The sequence below is a fragment of the Schistocerca gregaria genome, chromosome 1 (genome assembly GCF_023897955.1).
Source record: "Schistocerca gregaria isolate iqSchGreg1 chromosome 1, iqSchGreg1.2, whole genome shotgun sequence".
Taxonomy (NCBI): Eukaryota; Metazoa; Arthropoda; class Insecta; order Orthoptera; family Acrididae; genus Schistocerca; species Schistocerca gregaria.
This window is the reverse complement of record NC_064920.1, coordinates 782168829-782189540: the sequence shown is the minus strand read 5'-3', so window position 1 is coordinate 782189540 and position 20712 is coordinate 782168829. Positions and strand designations below refer to the sequence as shown.

At 38.1% G+C, this 20712-nt stretch overlaps 1 protein-coding gene across 1 annotated transcript in view; it reads right to left on the bottom strand.

The window, feature by feature from the left end:
• LOC126269012 (receptor-binding cancer antigen expressed on SiSo cells) overlaps positions 1-20636 on the bottom strand; it is a 36634-nt gene extending 15998 nt beyond the window's left edge. The window contains exons 1-3 of the mRNA XM_049973959.1: positions 20078-20636; positions 571-732; positions 7-126 (exon numbers count right to left, since the gene is read on the bottom strand). Of these exons, the coding sequence (XP_049829916.1) occupies positions 7-126; positions 571-732; positions 20078-20242 (447 nt within the window). The 5' untranslated portion in view covers positions 20243-20636. The remainder of the gene's footprint in view (positions 1-6; positions 127-570; positions 733-20077) is intronic.
• Positions 20637-20712: the final 76 nt, after the last annotated feature.

Genomic DNA, 20712 nt, shown 5'->3' with positions numbered 1-20712 from the left:
ACTTACAGGAAATCCAATTGAATCAGCATCCAATGTCAAGCGGGGTGAAACACCATCATTCCACCTTGATTCAGTTTCTGTTTTAAGTACAATTTTTGGCTGTTTTGTTATTCTGGGTGTCATGTCCTGTAACCAAATATTTGTATTTCGTTACTGAATGCAGTTGCATGTAAAGAAAAAGATTTAAAAAATGTTTCTAATTCCATTTACAAGATAATTTTATTTCACTGTGTTTCATGCAATGCTCAATATTTCTGATTGATTTTCTATATACAAAATTCAAAGCATATTTCATCAGAATCTATTCTATATTTATTTCAACACAGACTAATGTCTGAAATAGTCATTTTTTCCATTCTTGCATCCTTGAAAAACTGTACTGAATTTGATCAAGCCATATATCAGAACTCTCTGATAATAATGCTTCTTACAATTAATTGTTGACTTGGCTAAACAGCAAATCTACAACAGTTACAGTTACTAGGCCCACCCTCTTCTTAGTCCAGAAAGACATTGCTAATAATAATCTAATTATGTTCTCTACATATACTGAAATTAGGAAATACACACCTGAAAGAAGTCTGGTTCTTCCTCAGGCTCCAAGTTTTCAGTTTGTTTTACTTTCTGGCGGTACATTTCAATTTTCTGCTGAATAGGATTTGTTTGTGCTTTTTCTGCCACTACAGAATCTGGGCCATCAGGCCAGGAATTCCAATTCTGGAACTCTTGAACCTGAAAAAAATATGACACACACAAAATTTTATATAAACTTGTCCACGAGACAAAAGAAGTTATTTTACTCTTAAACAATAAAATAAACATTGTTCTTTAATTTAAAACTTCTGTGCTGTTCCAAACTAAATTACCTATCAACTACAATCAAACACAAATTTGCCTCTTCCAATAACAGGTAAGAAAATGTACAATATGTTGACAGGGGGTCAGTCAAAACAATTCTACTGCAACATTTACAATGACTATTATCTAAGGAAATATGGAGTGGTTTCTTCGCCGATCCTCTCCCCCCCCCCTCCCCCCCCCCCTCACACACACGCCAGATTGTGTAATTATCAATATGAAACTCCTCAGTTAAATGACTTTCAAAAAACCAACCACGTGTCACTGCCGTAAGTGGAAACTTAACATACACGGATTGTAAATTACCTGTTTCAAATATACTGCAAAGTTTAGTTTGCTGAAAAATCACACCATACATTTCTTCCCTTTTCCGTCCTGATGCTGCATTCAAATGCTCTAAATCAAAAAAAAGCTTCTGAACTGGTTCTATAACTTCATGTTTAATTCATACAATTTTCTTTTCTATGTACAGATTATACATTATTTTAGTCTTTTACAACTGTAAGGCTCTTTCAACGTTGGTCTATCAAGTTCATCCATTTGTTAATACTTTCAGCACTAGATGCAGACCGTACCTTATCATCAAAACAAAAGTGGCTCATATGGGTTCCATTAAACAGTATTGTTTCTTCTGAAAACTTCACCCAGTGCTCATAACACTAGTTCTGAACATCTCTTTCAATTCTGAATATCCAACTATCCTGATGAAGTGTAACTGTAACTATGGGTTTTCAGTAGAGCCCATATCTTCAACATACAGATATGAGTTGCTCAATATCCAGGAAAAGAAATAATATATACACTTTGCTATATTCTATAATTTTGTTTGCAGTTTTCAAATAGTCTCTTACTCTATAACTGCTTCTAAATAGAGCCACCTGGTGCTGACTGAAACCTAGGGTTCCCCCCCTCCCCTCCTATGTGGTTGGTGAAAATGTTAGTGAATATGTTGAATATTATGGATGGAAGGGCAATACTGTACATCCGTAATTTGTATGTCTCCTTTACTATCAATGAAGTGTTCTCTGGAACAACGGCTTAACTGAAATATATTGAGATCGAGATAGAGAGCATCAAACATTTCAAATAGTTTTTTCATTCATTTCAAACTCTTGCACATGGACTAAATGTTGGTCACATATAAATGAATACTGTTTCAGAATATATGACATGAGAGTGCAATATGTAAAAATTAATGACTGATTTGGATTTCCAATTACAACACTTTTCCAGTTTTGGGTAACTGTTTTACTACTTTTGAGTTACTTACTTGCCAGCTATAATTATTTTTTACTTAAACACATACATCAACTTTCTTCATACCTTGAATTGACTTCGTACACTTTATTTGGCATTACCTCATTGTCACTGTTACTGACTCATCTCTCTAACTACACAAACATTTAAAAAAATTATTACTTTAAAAATTTTTGTCAACATTTCAGTCACTGTGCCATCTTAATTGGTCAAATGTAGAGATCCAACATTAACTTATGCCCCCTGCTCCCACCCACCCAAAAAGTTTCACATCTTCTTAAGGCAATTCCACACAGTATTGTTAAACTCAGCATATCCAACAATATTCTATCACAGCCTGTTTAAAAGTGTTTGCCTCCTCTTTAAGAGCTCCCTTGTTAACTTTATTCTCATCCAGCACAATTTATACATTGTTCGATAAAATAGTCAGTTTCATTTGGTCCTCACAAATGGGATGTCTTAATTTATGTTGTTTTTAGAAGAAACAATGTGTTGCCTTTATCAAATTCTACTAATATATAACTTCAGTCATTTCTGTTATCACGCAACAAGGTTCTGATGGAAGAATTGCTCTTTAGTTTGTTCCCTACTTTTACACTAAAATTTGCCATCATCTATTCATGCATCCCTCCATGGATACCTTCTGTGTGCTCACAAGGATGCGAGCAAGTTTGTGTGCAGATTTTCATTATTTCCATGACTACTTTTTTTTTTTTAATTCAAGTCTTGCTACTCTGCTTGGTCTTCATTTTTATGGCACATGCCCAACAGCTCTACTACATTCTGTCTGATGCTGTTACAGTCTTTCACAAGCTCACTAACCTATCTTCAGAATCTAAAGCTCTGCTGTACAATGTGCTCAAACAAAAATTGCACAAATATTTGAATTTCTTACATCCACTTTACTGTATATACAATGAAACATTATGTAGCATCAACAGGTCACATGAGTAGCTGGGTTCTCCCCATGGCTTCAAGCCGCTGTCCGAGCTTCCTCAATTCACTGCTAACAATTCTCTTTCAGCCAGGACAAAATACAGATGCTGCATGGACCTGCATATAACAGCAAACCATCTGACAACTTTACTAATGACAACAACCTACAAGAATCTGAACAGCTTAGCAAGTCAAATAAACAGTTCTATAACTTAGCAAAGCTGTTCTCAAATTAGGCTCCACCCATGATTAACTGCTTCTAAATTTTACGAGTCCAATCGATATGACCAGTTCAGGTGCAGATTCCATGCCAGCAGGTACTCTGAGATATCAATATATCATAAATAAAATTACATGGGATTTTTATTTTATGGTGGTATATTTCAATATGTTCTTCAGATCAATATTCTCATCCATGAACCGATTTTGATTATTGTAACTTTTGTCAAGCACTCAAGGGATACCCTACAAATATGTCCACTACCTTGTAAGATACACAATGGACTCACAAAAGAAAAAAGATAATTTTAGCATCTATAAAAGTACAAAAAGATTTCAGGTCAGTCACCACATTATTTCTTCACAGTATATTTTTATTAATTAATGTGACCAGCATGCATAACAGTTGAAGCACACTATCAATAAACCGTATCAGGAGTTTCACAAAGATCTGTGCAGTTACAAAAAGTTAAACACTTATTGGCGCAAAAAGATTCAAAAGTAAATATCATAAAAGTAAAATTATAAGATGTGTGCTTACACTGAAATGTCATTAATTTCTTGACTGACCTCTCACGATTCATATGACATCAGAATACTAAAAGATGTCAGACAAGGATGCATATTATCTTAGACACAACAGATGCGATTAGCAAACAAAGTGATATCACACAGACAGACTGAGGACGTAATCACCGAAATGATTAAAAAAGCCTCATGGAACAACCAATAGATGATGTCACCAAGACCATGAAAACATTATCAAAATAAAACAAATTTTAAAAACTCAAATTTTCACTCTGTACTGAATAGCCCACTAATTTGAAACTTCCTGGCAGATTACAACTGTGTGCAGGACTGGGACTCAAACCTCAGGCCTTTGCCTTTCACAGGCAATTGCTGCACTGGCTAAGCTGCCCAACCTTGGCTTGAGACCTGTTCTCACATCCACCAGCACCTCATACCCTTCCTTCCACACTTCAGAGCAAGTTCTCCTGCATATCTTGTGGGACTAACACTACTGGAAAAAACAATATGGTGAAGACAAGGCTTAGCGACAGACTGGGGCATCATTTCCAAAATGGAAACAACAACAGGAAGAAAGGATATTCTCATGTCGTAACCACACAGAAGTCCAAAACCGGATGTAGGATTGTCAGTGAAAAGCAATACTTCGCACTGAAAGCATGTTTATTAGAAACACCAACATACAATTCGAACAGAACTGACCACTGTGCAGAGAATGAAACTATTTATACAAACTATTCCACAATATGCTAATATTACAAACTTAGTATATTTCAAGAGCCTTCCAAAATGACAAATACCAAATACCAAACAACTGTTTGTGGTGAGTTTCGAACTGATAACCCACAGCATGTCAGCAAATGACATTAATCATTGCATCACTCCCTCTCGTGGACAAATACAGTCCGCTGTTTCAGAACTTTCACTGGCATTCTGGATCTAGATATTGCCAATTATCCTTTGTATGGTAGCACCGGCTGATCCACACATTCTGGTCATGTTACATTCTCTTCACTATGATGAGCACCAAAGGCAGCCCTTTCATTGTTCTGTGCCTCTGGCCCTTGATAGGTCTTCATACGTACAGCACGGACAACATCTCTGTGCTCTTCTAGATGAATGGTCATAACTCTCAACTTCAAATGTTATATACAACAAGTGACAAAGGATTTGATGGGCTTAAAGTAATGCTTTAGTAATTTTTCCAGTAGTCTCACTTTCTGGATGGGTGTACAGACATAAAATTCCATGTCAAGTCTCTCAAGCTGCTGTTTAGTGGCTGGTGCTTGGTGTTTTAGTGTTCTTGGTCTTTCACCTGGGTGTCCAGGGTTTGTACGTGAGCCAACTGCTTTGCTTCTTCAGTCCCAGTGTTGAGTCGTTTCACACAGCCATCCTGAGATCATCTAGCTAAAATGGGAACAGTGTCTCTATTGTCATTTTGACCTCATAACAGTGGAGCAGAATAAACATTGTGAAGCATGTGGTGTCTTCCTTTACTGTGTTGTGTGCAAATGTCACGATGGGCAATACTGTATTCCAATCTCTGTCCGATATCAATGTACTTCAAGAGCACATCTGCCACCACCTTAATTGGAGCATTCTGGTGATGGTACGCAGTTGTCATCCAGTAGGTGATGTTGCGATGTGAAATTACCTCCGATATTAGTTTTGCTGCAAAACATTTGCAACAGTAGAGACCATCACATGGAATGCACTGTACTTCAAAACAATGTCTTGTACAAGGAACTTTTGCAATTTACAGAGCTTCATCAATTGCCACAGCTTTGGTGGAAGCATAATACGCGAGTTAGTCAGTGGAAATGTAAGTTACTGTGCCATGGACTTCTATAGTCGGCATTCCTTGCAGTTGCTCAAACAGTGCAACACATCAGTATACATCTACATCTACATGACTACTCTGCAATTCACATTTAAGTGCTTGGCAGAGGGTTCATCGAACCACAATCATACTATCTCTCTACTATTCCGAACAGCGAGCGGGAAAAACGAACACCTAAACCTTTCTGTTCGAGCTCTGATTTCTCTTATTTTATTTTGATAATCATTCCTACCTATGTAGGTTGGGCTCAACAAAATATTTTTGCATTCGGAAGAGAAAGTTGGTGACTGAAATTTCGTAAAAAGGTCTCGCCGCGACGAAAAACGTCTATGCTTTAATGACTTCCATCCCAACTCGTGTATCATATCTGCCACACTCTCTCCCCTATAACGCGATAATACAAAACGAGCTGCCCTTTTTTGCACCCTTTCGATGTCCTCCGTCAATCCCACCTGGTAAGGATTCCACACTGCGCAGCAATATTCTAACAGAGGACGAACGAGTGTAGTGTAAGCTGTCTCTTTAGTGGACTTGTTGCAACTTCTAAGTGTCCTGCCAATGAAACGCAACCTTTGGCTCGCCTTCCTGACAATATTATCTATGTGGTCCTTCCAACTGAAGTTGTTCATAATTTTAACACCCAGGTACTTAGTTGAATTGACAGCCTTGAGAATTGTACTATTTATTGAGTAATCGAATTCCAACGGATTTCTTTTGGAACTCATGTGGATCATCTCACACTTTTCGTTATTTAGCATCAACTGCCACCTGACACACCATACAGCAATCTTTTCTAAATCACTTTGCAACTGATACTGGTCTTCGGATGACCTTACTAGTCGGTAAATTACAGCATCATCTGCGAACAGTCTAAGAGAACTGCTCAGACTGTCACCCAGGTCATTTATATAGATCAAGAACAGTAGAGGTCCCAGGACGCTTCCCTGGGGAACACCTGATATCACTTCAGTTTTACTCGATGATTTGCCGTCTATTACTACGAACTGCGACCTTCCTGACAGGAAATCATGAATCCAGCCGCACAACTGAGACGATACCCCATAGCTCCGCAGCTTGATTAGAAGATCCAGCCAGTGATACGGGCATCTGATTCTGCCTAGAGTCTTTACCAATCCACGATGACCAGATGTTAGAGTGTCAAGGATATACTTCTGGATAGCTCGTCATAGATGAACTGGGATAATGAGCAGCCATTCCCATTTATCAACTGAAATTCTCCTTTAGTCGGTTCCTCGTCCTTCAAGCCTTCTATGCCTTTCAGTAGTGTTGGATCTTCCCTCTGTTAAGCAGCAATGTCATTCAATACAGCAATGGCTGTGATTTCATCAACACTGATTTTTGTATACTACCGGTGAAGCATGGCAGTGGTAGCTCATTCTGCAGTGCATGCTCATTGCACTACTAGCTAGTAAGTAAATAAATTACAATAATGAAGGAGAGAATCATATGTAGATACAAATAAAATTTTATTAACGCAAGTTTGACGAAAACAGCATTGTGATACAGGCTATAGATCACGAGATGTTTCAATTTCAATGTACTATTGAAAGTAGAATCATTGAGACCACACAAAGGCAGGACGCTACCACTGTTGCATTTGCGGGGCAGCAGCACACACAAGAATGCCACAGCATCATGACGGGCTTCAGAGCACGGTTACGGGAGTTTCAGAAGGCCAGCACGAGAATACATAAAGGCAAAAATGAAAAGTAAGATGCAGTTTCCAAGGACAGATAGCCCTTGGCAATAGCTGGTGGACAAGCCCATGGAATGGATGAATGAGTAGACAAAAACAGACCGTCAGAAAAACGCTTTTTATAAGAATAAGAATGAAGTGAGATTTCAGAGTATGTTCCTAAAGAGTTTCCACTGAAGGAACTGATGTACGGCAGCAGTTTTGATAGAAAAATAATTGATAAAGTGACTTCTCTGACATCACAGCAGTTATAAGTAGGACTGACAAACCACTGTACACGGAGGACATCATTTCATGTTATGCTTGAGTACACAAAGTTGCATAGACAGTGGCTTTAACTGGCATTTCGAAGTTATTTTTACTGGTGACGACTCTGACAGTGATAGTTTAACTGAACAAAGCTTATTGTGCATCATATGTCATCACTCAACCAACTGTCGTTAAGTGGTATGAGGTTAGATTTGTTACTGGCTTGATGTTACTATAGACTGACACAGCTGTGTAGAAGTCATCAAAAACTTGCATTCTTTCTCTGCAATAGCATACAATGTGTCCAGGCTGTCCACAGCAGAAACACACTGTCCTCTAAATGTCAGTTTTTCTACAGGGCATTATACTTGATGTAGGAGTTGATTGTACTAGATATGTGCAAAACCGTTCTTTTCAGAGATTGGATCAGAACTGCTCAAGTGCAGGAATGAACTAACTCCCTGACACGCACCATTTACTCATAAAAATAAATAATATCTGATTGGGTTCTATTTTGAAGAAAAAAAAAAAAACACAGAAAGAGGAGTAATAAGTTTACCTAGTTCTGAGATTGAAGTTCTTCATTTCATCTGCTGTAAAAATTGAAAATTTCACAACAAAATCCTAATTTTTTTTTTATCGAGTGGAAAAATTTTAAAAATCAGACTGTTTCTTGTTACATTTTCATGCTTTTTGGGGAAACAAAACATAATATGTGAATTATAAGATACATTCATCACTTACAATCAGCATGACAATAATAAATAGGGAAAATTAAACAATAACACCATTTATAAATAAAATGTGACCTATTTTACTCAAAGTGAGTTGGTTTCCTTTCTCGGTGCATATTTGGTCTGCTTTTGAAAAGATATGCTCACAGGGCACTAACATACCTGGGATACATAATAATTTCAGAACCAATTAGTATAATCTTGGGCACAGCAATTCTGTGGTTTCCAACCAGTTCAACAGACTGTTGTTTCTAGACAAATATGTCTCAGACAAATATCTGTCCCGAGTCGTGACGTGTTAGGAGATGAAAAAACACTTCAAAGTGCTGCTCATTTTTTTCCATAACAGCTATATTATATTATCTGTTTGTGACTTCACAAGAAACAAAGTTACGGCTTTCAGACACCAGGTGCCATTTTTCAGAAAAGTAATAATTTATTGTCAGAAAGCAGAAAGAGTTCATTCATTCAGATTCTTACAAAATACTAACTCATTCATGACAGAAATGGACATCCAAAAGAAAGTAGAAAGATTAATTACATTAATGGAGCACTCCAGGGAATCCTCACAACTAAAGTAAGAGGAGAAATTCTACAAAATGGTGTCAGTACCAAATATGACTTGTGGAAGTGAGGTGGGGACTGTCATAAAAATAAATGAATACAAACAAAAATCATTCGAGATGCAATTCCTAAGAATAGCTGAGTACTCACTGCAATTTGCACTAAAATGCTGAGACAAAGTAGCCATTTGGATGCACTATAATAACTTTCCTTATATCTTTACCACACTTTTATTGTTTCCAAAAACACCTCATGCAGCTCAACATTCCGTCATTTTTAAAGGCTACAAAATATAAAATACAAAAGTGGTGTCAGAAGATATGAAGATATGTTATATTTTACCATTGAGAACAGAAGAACTATATAATGAGAAGAATATGGCTTTCTAGCTTACCAATGTTATGTCAGTCATATAAATTTGTTCATTAGGTACATTGTATCTCAATAACATAAGTGGACTAAACCACTAGGTGGCACTGGATACTTAGTAAGTGCTGCATTTGTTTGTTTACAATAACATTTTCATCGTTACAGCACATACAACAAATTCATCGATAAACAGTTTGTGGAAATCACTTTGCAATGTTTCACAAAAAGATTTTTTTTTTTTTTACAAGAAATGTGTAATAGATCTTTTGATACAATGGAAGAACACACTAAGTTGCACTTAATACATGATGGCAACTGTTTGTCAACAAACATTCTTTTATAACTTACAGCAAAATTACTAGCATCAGTAAAAGTTCATTAACATCCTTTTATAAGAATTCACGAAGTCTAGAAACACCAGCTGAGGCATGTAGCATTCACTTATGAGGAACAGGTGGTGCTTACACATCACTATTTCCGCCAATGGGAGCAGATGCATGTTGTCTATACAGGAAGGTCAAACAATTTGAGAAGGCACAATCTTGGAATCCCATGGTATTTTACAATGCTTGTTATTCACAGAAAACAGTTTTATGGTCATAAAACCACAGACTTCCCACCCTCTACTAATCTCTATAATTTTTACATTTTATTACTTTCTGAATTGGCATACGTACAATTAAAGCTTATGGTTTGTTATATAGTTATACCAATTTCTGTGGGAGTTTTCTTTGATTCTTGGAGAAAAAAGAAAAAGACTGTGACACGTAACATAAGTTAGAAGGAACAAGTTATATAAGGTAGCACAACTGCCAGCATACCATCAGCATCTATACTGCACTGCTTTTCACATGATTATATTTTGGATGGAGCTTTAGTTAAACTGATGCTTGAGGGTTAATGAGTTTCAGTTACATAAGGCATCTGGGGTGGTTGCCATACACTACTGATGGAACTGATGTATGGCGTTCCAAGATTGCACCTTCTCAAATTGTTTGAATTTCGGTACAGGCTATATGCGTTTGCTCCTATTGGCGGAAATAGCAATACATGGGCACCACCTGTTCCTCATACGTGAATGCTACATGCCTCAGTTGGTATTTCTAGACTTTGTGAATTCTACAAAAATATATTTATGAACTTTTACTGATGCTACTAATTTATATGTTGTAAGGCAAAGGAAAAAAAAAGTTTGTTGACAGTTGCCCTCATGTACCTCAGCGCCATTCTGTGTGTTCTTCCAATGTATTATCTTCGGCCACTCAAAAGATCTGTGACACACTATTTGATAAAGAAGTACCTTTTTTAAAAAATATTGCAAAGTGATTTCCTTGAATTGCTTACTGATGAAATTGTATTATACACTGTAACAATGAAAACACAGATGTAAAAAAACCAACATAACATGACTGTATCCAGTGCCACTTAGCAATTTCATCCACATGGCTTCCAATTTGTCCCTTGGTAACAGTTTGCACTTGTCTTTTGACAGAGTCTTAACAAGATACAATGTATCTAATGAATAATTTTATGTGACTGACATAACACCGTTAAGGAGAAAGCCACATTCTACTCATTATACTATGTCTCTTATCAATGGTGAAATGTAATATATTTTCATATCTTTTGATACCAGTCTTGTATAGTGTATTTTATAGCCTCTGAAATTGAAGAAATATCAAAACAAGTAAGATGTTTTAGGAAATAATAAAAGTGTGGTCAAGACATACGAAAGGACATTAAAGTGGGTACAAACTACCTGACAATGATGATTGCTAACATAAGAGAAGATCTGGGAGTGAAAATCTTAAGTGAGAACATTAAGGACTACAGTAACACCTGAAGGACTATGTCACAACAACGGAAGACAACAGCAAACCCAAATTAATGATGAATTATTAGTCAGTGGACAGAAGATCCTTAGGAAAACTAAGGAAGAAGTAAAATGCCAAATAATTCCAGCCAAGATGATGTAACAGGTAAATGCCTAGGACATGCAGAAAGAAGAAGACATCTCATGTTAAAAAGACTACGATTTTTTAAGTAATTATGATTTAATAAGTTTTGTAATTGGATATAAAATGCTCATCTGATGTAAGAAGGGTTCTGAAGGCTTTAGTCTGATCAAATAAAATAAATAAATAAATGCATAAATAATTAAAAACAAATAATATAAACATACACTTTCATTGATGTAAAAATAATTAAATGTAATATACATACTGTTGTAAATATAAAGAACAATATCCAGTAAAGACAAACTTAGATGGAGAGATGCTGAGTCAAGAAAATGAGCTGCAAGTTGACTGTTACTGAGTCAAGAGTGCAGAGAGTGAAGATACTCCTGAGTCACTCTGAGATCCGCTATGTCTGGGCAATGGCTGAAGACCGCAGCTCATACGCCTACCATAATCACCGACAAAACATTCCAAGAAGAACAAGGAGTAACAATACATGGGAATGCAGGCTTTCTTCACGAATCTCAATGATGAAGTTTTCTCAGGTTATCAGCTGAGTCAAGGAGTGATTCTGTGGAAGAATTTCAACAAGTTTCCTACTCGTCATCTTCAGGTGACGACTTTGCCTCAAGATGACTAGTAGGAAAGTTGTTGGAACACTGCTTTAGTATGATGATTTAACTCAGATAACAACTCGAGATAATTTCATCAATAAGATGTAAAAACTCACTCAAAGGCATGTAAATGTTTATTGAGCTTCTGAAATTTGGGATTCTCTTTTCTAATCAAAAGCAGAATTACAGGACGTAAATGATAACTGTTACAGTGTGATACACTGGTGTATGGAAAGTCTAAATGAACAATTTGATACAGGATAGGGATTTTGTGGTCTATAAAGTCGGGACACTACCTCAGGTTGGCCGACAATAACTACCTAAGCTACAGTACATGCATGTCACACGAAATTTTCAATATTCTCTTGCTCCTTTGACACTATTAGTTCTACATAAAAAAAGAATAAACGCTTTTCTGCATGAAATTCAATGTAGTTTAGCTTTGTACTGGTATAAGTTTTTCCTACAGGCTGCGTTTTTTGAGTTATTCATGAAAAACCTTCAAATAAGGTTACAGCTCCTAGCACGATTCAACACCTTCGGGGATAAATTCCACCTTTGGCCTGCCAAGATATTTGATCAGCTTTTAAATCTAAGTTCTTAAAGAGATTTTGTTTTGAGCAGGCTATCCATCACGTCATAACTACCCCATATTATTCTCAACGATCTTTTGCAGAATGCGCTAACCGAAATCTGCAAGGGGCTCTTATTGCTTTCAATTGTAATCTGCAGTGCCACCATGATGCCAGGGCCGAGTCACAGGATGACGGAGCATCGCCAGCAACAGCCACGGGTTCAAAAGTCTAAGCTGTATCCACCCTCTTTGCGCTAAGTTCCTGGTGCTTAACGTCTGGGCATTACCGGCCTGCCGCCACCAGTACTGTATTCCAAGAAGGGTTGGCACCACAGTACCAGCCACTGTCTGATTTCCACCCAGGAGCAGCTTGTCGAATTCTGAGCAGAGCAGTCTTCATGCCCCACCACAGTGATTGCGTGTGGACCAGAGGTCACCGTCCAGAGGGATCACTGTCATCGTAAGAGAAGCAGTGCACTGCTGAGGTCACAGTCATGGCCTAGCAGGCTGCCGGCTGTACATGGAGAGGTATGTTTGCCTGACTGAGCAACAAAGTAATATGAACTGAAGTTAATAAAGACACTGTTTGTTCTCCACAGTGTTTATACTGCGCCATTTTGACCTCACCACTCACCTACTGGCCCTTCAAAGCGGTGTCAGAGTGGTCGTCATCTCCAGCACTCTTCAGAGAGGTGTCAGGGGTGCCGACTTCGCCACAGCCTACAGCAGAGCATGTGTCACCTCACAGTGCACAATCTGAGCCAAACCCATATCATCATTTGGGGTGAGTGAGACCATCCCCCCCTCCCTTGTGTGGTGACAACAAAGGTGTCAAAGTATATGGATCATGATTACGCAAAAGTTACTCTTTTTTAAAATCATAGGTACGGTAGATTTATCACAATTTAAAGGGAATACAAGGAATGAATGGTTAGTTCCCATTCACTGTGCACAATGTAATTCGCTTGAGCATTCTGTCTTTTGAGCCGAATCAATGGCAGCAATAAGTAATACATTCCAATGTCATCATTTTGGATATACAGCAAAATGCTGTAGAGTGTCCAGGTGGCTGAAAAGAAGTAGAATTCTAGTAGTGCTAGTGTTGAACTTTTATATTTCTGTTGTGAGAATTATTATTTAAAAATGAATAGCAAGGAGGCAAAGACAAAATCAGGGACACGGGGCATCACCCAATATCGAGATATACAATCATTAGCAAATTAACTGAGGGCAGATAAGATAGCTTTATGTAGCAGTTTGGCAGAGGAAAGTAAAGAAGTAGAGTAGAAATCACAGAGTTTAGGATTAGATCCAGCTATTGCTAACCTGGTATCTCCCTTTTCTGACAGAGTGTCTGGTGATGTGTTAGTGGTCTTGGAAATCTTAGGTCATCAAATGACATGGGGGTTTGGTCGGATAGTCAATTATTGTAGATTGCTGGATTGGGTCTGGTGTGTCATACAGCAGTACTGCGCAATGCGAGTATGTCTGAATAAATCAGACAACAACTAGAACAGAGGTACAGGAAACAAAAGAGTGCACACTTTTTTCATGAACAGCTAGATACAGTGTCTAGGAGGTGTAATGACTTAGTTAAGGATGTCAAGGAAGGCATGCATTGGTACGCAAAGATCTTCACACTGCAGTGAGACTAACACTGGAGTAAGAAGAGATTGATATATGTATAGGATTAAGGGATCGAAGGTATGTGTTCACTTCTAACAAAGTGTTTTAACTGTGGTTGAATGGGGCATGTGATGAGGCAATGATACCAGCCATGGAGAAATAATGGGAATAATATTAGTGGCGGTGGTGGTAGTAGTACGAGTGGTATGGATTGTGGATGAAGTTATAGGGGAAATACCAAATGTTATCTGAGAGGTGGGGGGTGGAGGGTGGGGGTGTAAAAGTGAGCTATTAAATGTAAGAGGGAACCCCAGAGTCTGCAAGAGACTGTTGTCAATGCTGATCTCTCACAAGGAGCATCTATTGTACAGAGCAAATCCAACTTAACTTTTAACAATGACATTATGGTTTAATTCGCGTAATTGTATGTTTAGTGGAACTGACAAGTCATTATGGATGAATAAGGGCAAGACTTACTAGTTAATGTATTATGTGTATGGAAGCACTGGGAGATTACTGATTGTTGTTAAGTCATTACTTCACACATGCAAGAAAGAGACATAAGTAAAGCAGTACCAGTAAATACAGATAATTTCAGCACTGAAGAAGTTAATTTAGTAAAACGAGACACTGTTGGCCACATTAGAGCACAAACAGAGGAGTTATTATGAGAATTCAAAGACCTGTTTTTTCCACAAGGGCCACTGCCTGTGATGCCAGTAACTCAGCACAGGATACCAACAGGGAATGATGCACAAGTATACAGAATACCATGATCACTGTAACCAATCTTGGAAGAATTTATAAATCTACAATTGGCTGATGGAATAGTAGAACAAAGTAGAAGCCCATGGAGGGGAAGGGGAGTGGGAACAGTAATCATGTCCAAGAAGCTGATGGATGGCTCGAAGTTATATAACTTCTGTCACAATTTTCGACATTTAAATATCAAAACCATAACACAAGCTTACTGAATTCCAGATATAACTGAAACAATAGATAATCTTGGACAATGCCAGTACACCTCTATGATGGATCTGTGAAGTAGCTACCACCAGTTAGAAGTTACTCTGGAGGACAGATCAAAGACTGCATTTTCAGCACCATTGGGGCACTACCAATATAGAAGGATGCCTTCTGGGTGGAAAATGCACTGGCAACATTCCAGCAGTTATTGGGCAAGGTATTTAAAGGATTAAAAGCAAGTCAGAGTTTGATAGCTCTCAACAACATAATTGACTTTTCAAGGGATTTCCAGGAACACAGGCAGCGATTAAGGGAGGTGGTCAATAGGTTACAGGCAGTCCACTAACAATTAGTACAAAAAATATATCATTTTGCATTGGAAGAGGTGAATTATTTATGTCATGTCATTCCAGCATCTGAAACAACTAATGAGTTGCACATCTTTTCTCAGCCCACGCAGCTTTGAAATGGTTATTAGAGTTAAATGACCCATCCAGTAGATTAATGAGATGGGCATTGAAACTCAGTGAAGAGGATTATCATGTAATCCACACACTGGGAAAGAGACATGAAAATGTAGAAGGATTGAGAAGAAAAGTAGCAATAATACAGACACTGGGTCAAGATCTTGAGCAATGGCAGAAAAAACAGGGCACCAATGAAGAATATAAATAATTTGGCAAACTGCAATACTTTAGAATACATGGTGGTTTGTTGTGTAAAGACACATAATTGAGGCTACAAGTGGCACTGCCAGCAAAGTTAGAGGACACAGTGCAATGTGAACTGCATGATCATGTGTTATCTGGTCATGGAGGCTGCAGAGCGACAAATCGGACTTTGGCAGAAAAATATTGGTAGAGACGAAGAAAAAAAGGTGTCTATCAATATGCAAGGAAATGTATTAAGTGTGCACAACATGTGGATCTGAATCAAAAGCAGGTGTTGCTACAAGGACTACCAGACACAACAGAACCATTTAGTTTTATTGGGGTATATATGTGAGGACTGTTCAATCAAACACTGGCAGGTAATCTTCATGCACTAACCAAAAGAGATTATTTTTCACATTACATCAAGATGGTACTGATGCAGGACCAGCAAGCAATTACAGTCGCACGAATGATAGTTAATAGATGCATGTTGAAGTTTGGAGTAACAGAGACAATAATCACGGACCAAGGGACGAACTTCATGTCAGATCTGATGGAGAAGCTGTGTTAATTATTGAGCATAAAAGGTTATGAGTGAGTCCACTTTGTTCTCAAATTAATGGGAGAACAAAGCAAGTTTATCAAACAACAGGAAAAATGCTTAGTTATTATGTGAATACACACCAGTAAGACTGGGAGATGAATTTATCCATTGTAGTAAGTGAGTACGACTTCAAAGTACACACTAGCATGGATTTGTCACCATTTGGGAGTGTGTATGGAAAGAAAATGCATCGCCTTTCAACACAATTTGGCAGAAGGGCTGAAGTGGGGAGTCAGTCTGAGAATTTGCTAGAAAAGTGAAGGAAGTATGGAACAAAGTATAATGAACAAATGCCAAAATGCTGGGGAAAAAAAAGAATCAGTAAAGCGAGTGGGTATGTTACCTCAATATAATGCTATCTAGTCCCTGTATGCCAAAGGGAAAAATAAAGTTTTTTGACACTTTACCAGGGCCCATATTGAGCAATCAAGAAAATGTCACCATTTAAAGTAAAACTAGTTTCCGAACAAGGTCAACAATTGTGCACGTTGGGCGCCGGTGATTATTCAAAGGAGTTCTAGAAGTGAAGCCATGGGAAATTAGAATAAAGTCAAAGAAATAACCAAAGAAGTGGAAACAAAAGGATATGCAGTGCGAAGAGTAACCTTGAACATTTCATCCTCGATAGGCATTAAGACCGAAAAAGTAACTGCTATCTGTTGTGTTTTCAGATTTTTGAGGATATTTTGGCTTTCTTGAGTTTTTTGTGTCATGTTATTTCCAATAAGATCGTGTGTCTCTGTAAGGTAGAATCTAGTTGCATTGTGGTAAGTTGTGCTGTTCAGAGACAGCAGGCTTCCAAGGAGAAGGGAGGGAATGGTAATCTCTGTCCTCAGGTTGCACTGTGGAGAAAGCAAGAAAAAGAATAATGCTTATGTTGGCAATGCTGTACCTCTTCAACATTAATTGTGGGGCAGGGGTACTAGAGAATGGGGAGATGAGTTCTATTTTCCGGACAACAGCACATAGTATTATCAAGTCTGAAGTGGTTCGAAGTCTAGTATTTAATGTATGGGAGATGCACAATAAGGTCAAGAGGCTCAATGAAGTGTTTTTGGATGTGCATCAGTTAGAAGGTCAAAAAGCAGTATTTTGGGAATGCATGGTTAAGGGAACAAATGTGGGAAGTAATCATAGTAGTACAGCATTAACACAGGACAGAGAAGGGTTCGAATAGGATGGTTTGATGCCAGTGTAGGATGTTGAATACTGTATTTGGAACAGCAGACACTAGCAATGCAAGAGAATTAAATAGGACAGCAGAAGCCACAAGGGATCTAGTGGAGTTGAATAAGGCAATAATAGACCTGCACTATATGCAGACCACGAATCGCATGTGTCGTACTGAATAAGACATGCGTGCTCAGGCAGTTAACTACAGAAGTTATGGAATATGCCAGAAACTCAGCTAGGACTCTGAAACAGGATTTGGAAGCAGTACAAGCACAGATGCAGGTACTAGGCATAAAAGTAATGCTATCACACTTTTTACAAACACTGGGATTGGATTGTTTGGGGGAAGAGATCAAACAGCGAGGTCATCAGTCTCATCGGATTAGGAAAGGACAGGGAAGGAAGTCAGCCGTGCCCTTTCAAAGGAACCACCCCGGCATTTGCCTGGAGCGATTTAGGGAAATCACGGAAAACCTAAATCAGGATGGCCAGATGCGGGATTGAACCATCGTCCTCCCGAATGCGCCACCTCGCTCGATCAAACACTGGGGGATAGCATTTGGGATGTAAGGGTAGAACTGATGGGCTTACAGAAAGTCTGGTCTTGCACATACACACAAACAATATTTAGGAGGATTGAGGAAGATTCAGAGGGAATTGCCACTGGAGTTACAACTGGTAGAGGAACTGAACAGACAGAAACTGCCATTTTACTATCCTAGCAGTAAATGTGTCACAAAATGCACAACAGTACACAGGAATAAGGACACCAGTAGCAGTGAAGCACATGATACTCAGATGTTATACGATGAGTACCTACTTGGTGAAGTTAGTAGCAGTTGGGAAATTTGTCAAAGGGAAGGATTGTTGTTAGTGGGAGAAGAAGGGGGTCAATATATGGTGATGTTCAAAGAAGAGCTTCAGCAATGCCAGAGTGGAAGGATCACCATATGCCCAATGCATGAACTTACAACAGGGAATACTCCATAATAACACACATCCACACAAAGCGACAAAAAGGAAAAATAGGCTCCAGGAACTTCATTTGCTATATTCAACTCAAACAAAGTCCACAATACCTGCACATAGTTCCAATACCAGGTACTGGAGGTTTCACTTGACATACATACCTAAAACGACTCTGAAGTAACACAAAACCAAAACTCCCCTATATAATTAGACTAACATCAAAAACCTAACCTCACCAATGTAGGTTAAAACTCCATAATACCTACCAGTCATAATGTAACAATCATCATCAACTAATACAACTGAGAAATTCATAAAAAAATTCATTAACACCAATTTCGACAAACATGTACACTGTACAAACTACACTAAAAATAAAACCATAAAAACATACATACCAACCAAAGTCAACAGGAACATAAAATTACCTATCTAGCAATAACAAAAATAGTGTATCATTAACAAAATTTCTCTAATGACCAGCCTACCAACCTCAAGTCACAGAACCGTCCAGATGGTTAGCCATAAACTGTCCCACCAATAACACCGCATATACTGGCTCCTGGTCTGAGATGCAGGAACTTTGGTCAATATCATACCTTCTCAACAAATCTTCTCCACTCCTTCGCATACGCGGCAATTAAAACTGAATAACTGTAAGAACTTAATTGTGGTCAATATGTAGCACGCCATTGCAGATGCAGAGACCAGATAAAGAGGAATATTCAGCTCTAGGCACTGGCTTTGACCTTTGACCTCAACTGAAGACTGGTTTAACACACGCTTTATGGGGTATTTGGTTACTCAGCCGCTTATAGGGCAACCCAAGCTTAAATGGACTCTGATCATGGAGCAACTTTGCTTTTTTTCACATGCATGAATGCCAGAGGTGAAAGACGTGATACATGACAGAAAAAGAAAGGACTGATCAAGTACTGAACGCCAAATCTTTATAGTCTCTCACTTACCAAGTGTCTTAACAGCAGCACAAAAATTAACAGCTAATTCATCAAACATGAAAACAACAAAAGTAGATAAACATAAAAAGATATTAATAAACTAAAGAAACAATCACTTCATCAACAGAACTGAAAGAAAGGCTGTTGTTACTTCATTGCAGCAAAAACTACCCAATTCAGTTATTTTTTTTATTAATATCCAGTCTAAGAATCTGAAAACTTGCTCTAGGGTCACTGAGTGTAGTTTTACGCTAAAGACTCCTCCTTCAATTCTGAAATTTTCATTATAACACAGAAATAAATTCAAATCGATGGTATAACATTTATATACGCCCATAAATTCTTTAGTACTCTGGTATTAAATAGCTCATGTTTCTTAAACACATGTTAAATATTTTTCCAGCGTGTCACGAACTTGAGCTCAACAACCAATAAAAACAAGGTGAAGGACTGCTGGGTTGTTTCATATGTCAATTGAAATATAAGATCCCATGAGCAGAAGTTGCAGCAGTTCTACTTCATTTTTATGTTCGTATCTCGAAATAGGTGTTTAGAGCTACATTAATGTGCATTCTCTCTTGTATGTCCCATAACTTCCTCTAATCATATGTACATGTATATACATTGTGTTTATTGCTGTGTTATCCTGAATTCAAATTTTTTGTTCTAATACACAGTTTTGCATAAAAGCTTGTATCATGTGTACTTACGTCATTTTCAACTGTATTGGTGTTAGGAACAACACCGACTGCAGTCAGTGGAACGGGGTCACCTGAAAGCCGTCGTCGTCGACGGAGGCAGCACAAAGCACGCTTGACAATGCCGAGAAACATCAGCAACATAGTCTTTATTCTATTGCAAACAAACTGTAACATTATTGATGCACAGAATGTCTAAAACAATACGTTTGTCCTTTGATTTGTTACAGCTCTATGGTGTTACACTGCACAAGTAAACATCGGTCTCGTTCTAATCTACCATAAAATGAGAGTATGGAACCTAGGACAGCAACATACTAGCGGGTAGGCGAGAATACTTGCTGGCATAACATTTTTCGTTCCTTTGTGGACGCAAAATCCCTTGCTTCTGGTATTTACAATTTTTCAATAAGATCACACAGAATTTTCATTGTCAAATAATAACGCGCAAAAGTTATCATGGTTTCGTGGTTTACAACATTTTTCTCTTATACAGGTAAACTAAAACGTTTTAAACCGTACGTGCCTGGCGGGACTACACTGTTTCAGTAAATGACGGCACAGACGTTCCCGCGATGTAAACAATGACAAACCCAAGGAACTCAATCATGTCCTGCCAACCGCTACCACTTCCACGCTTTACAGTT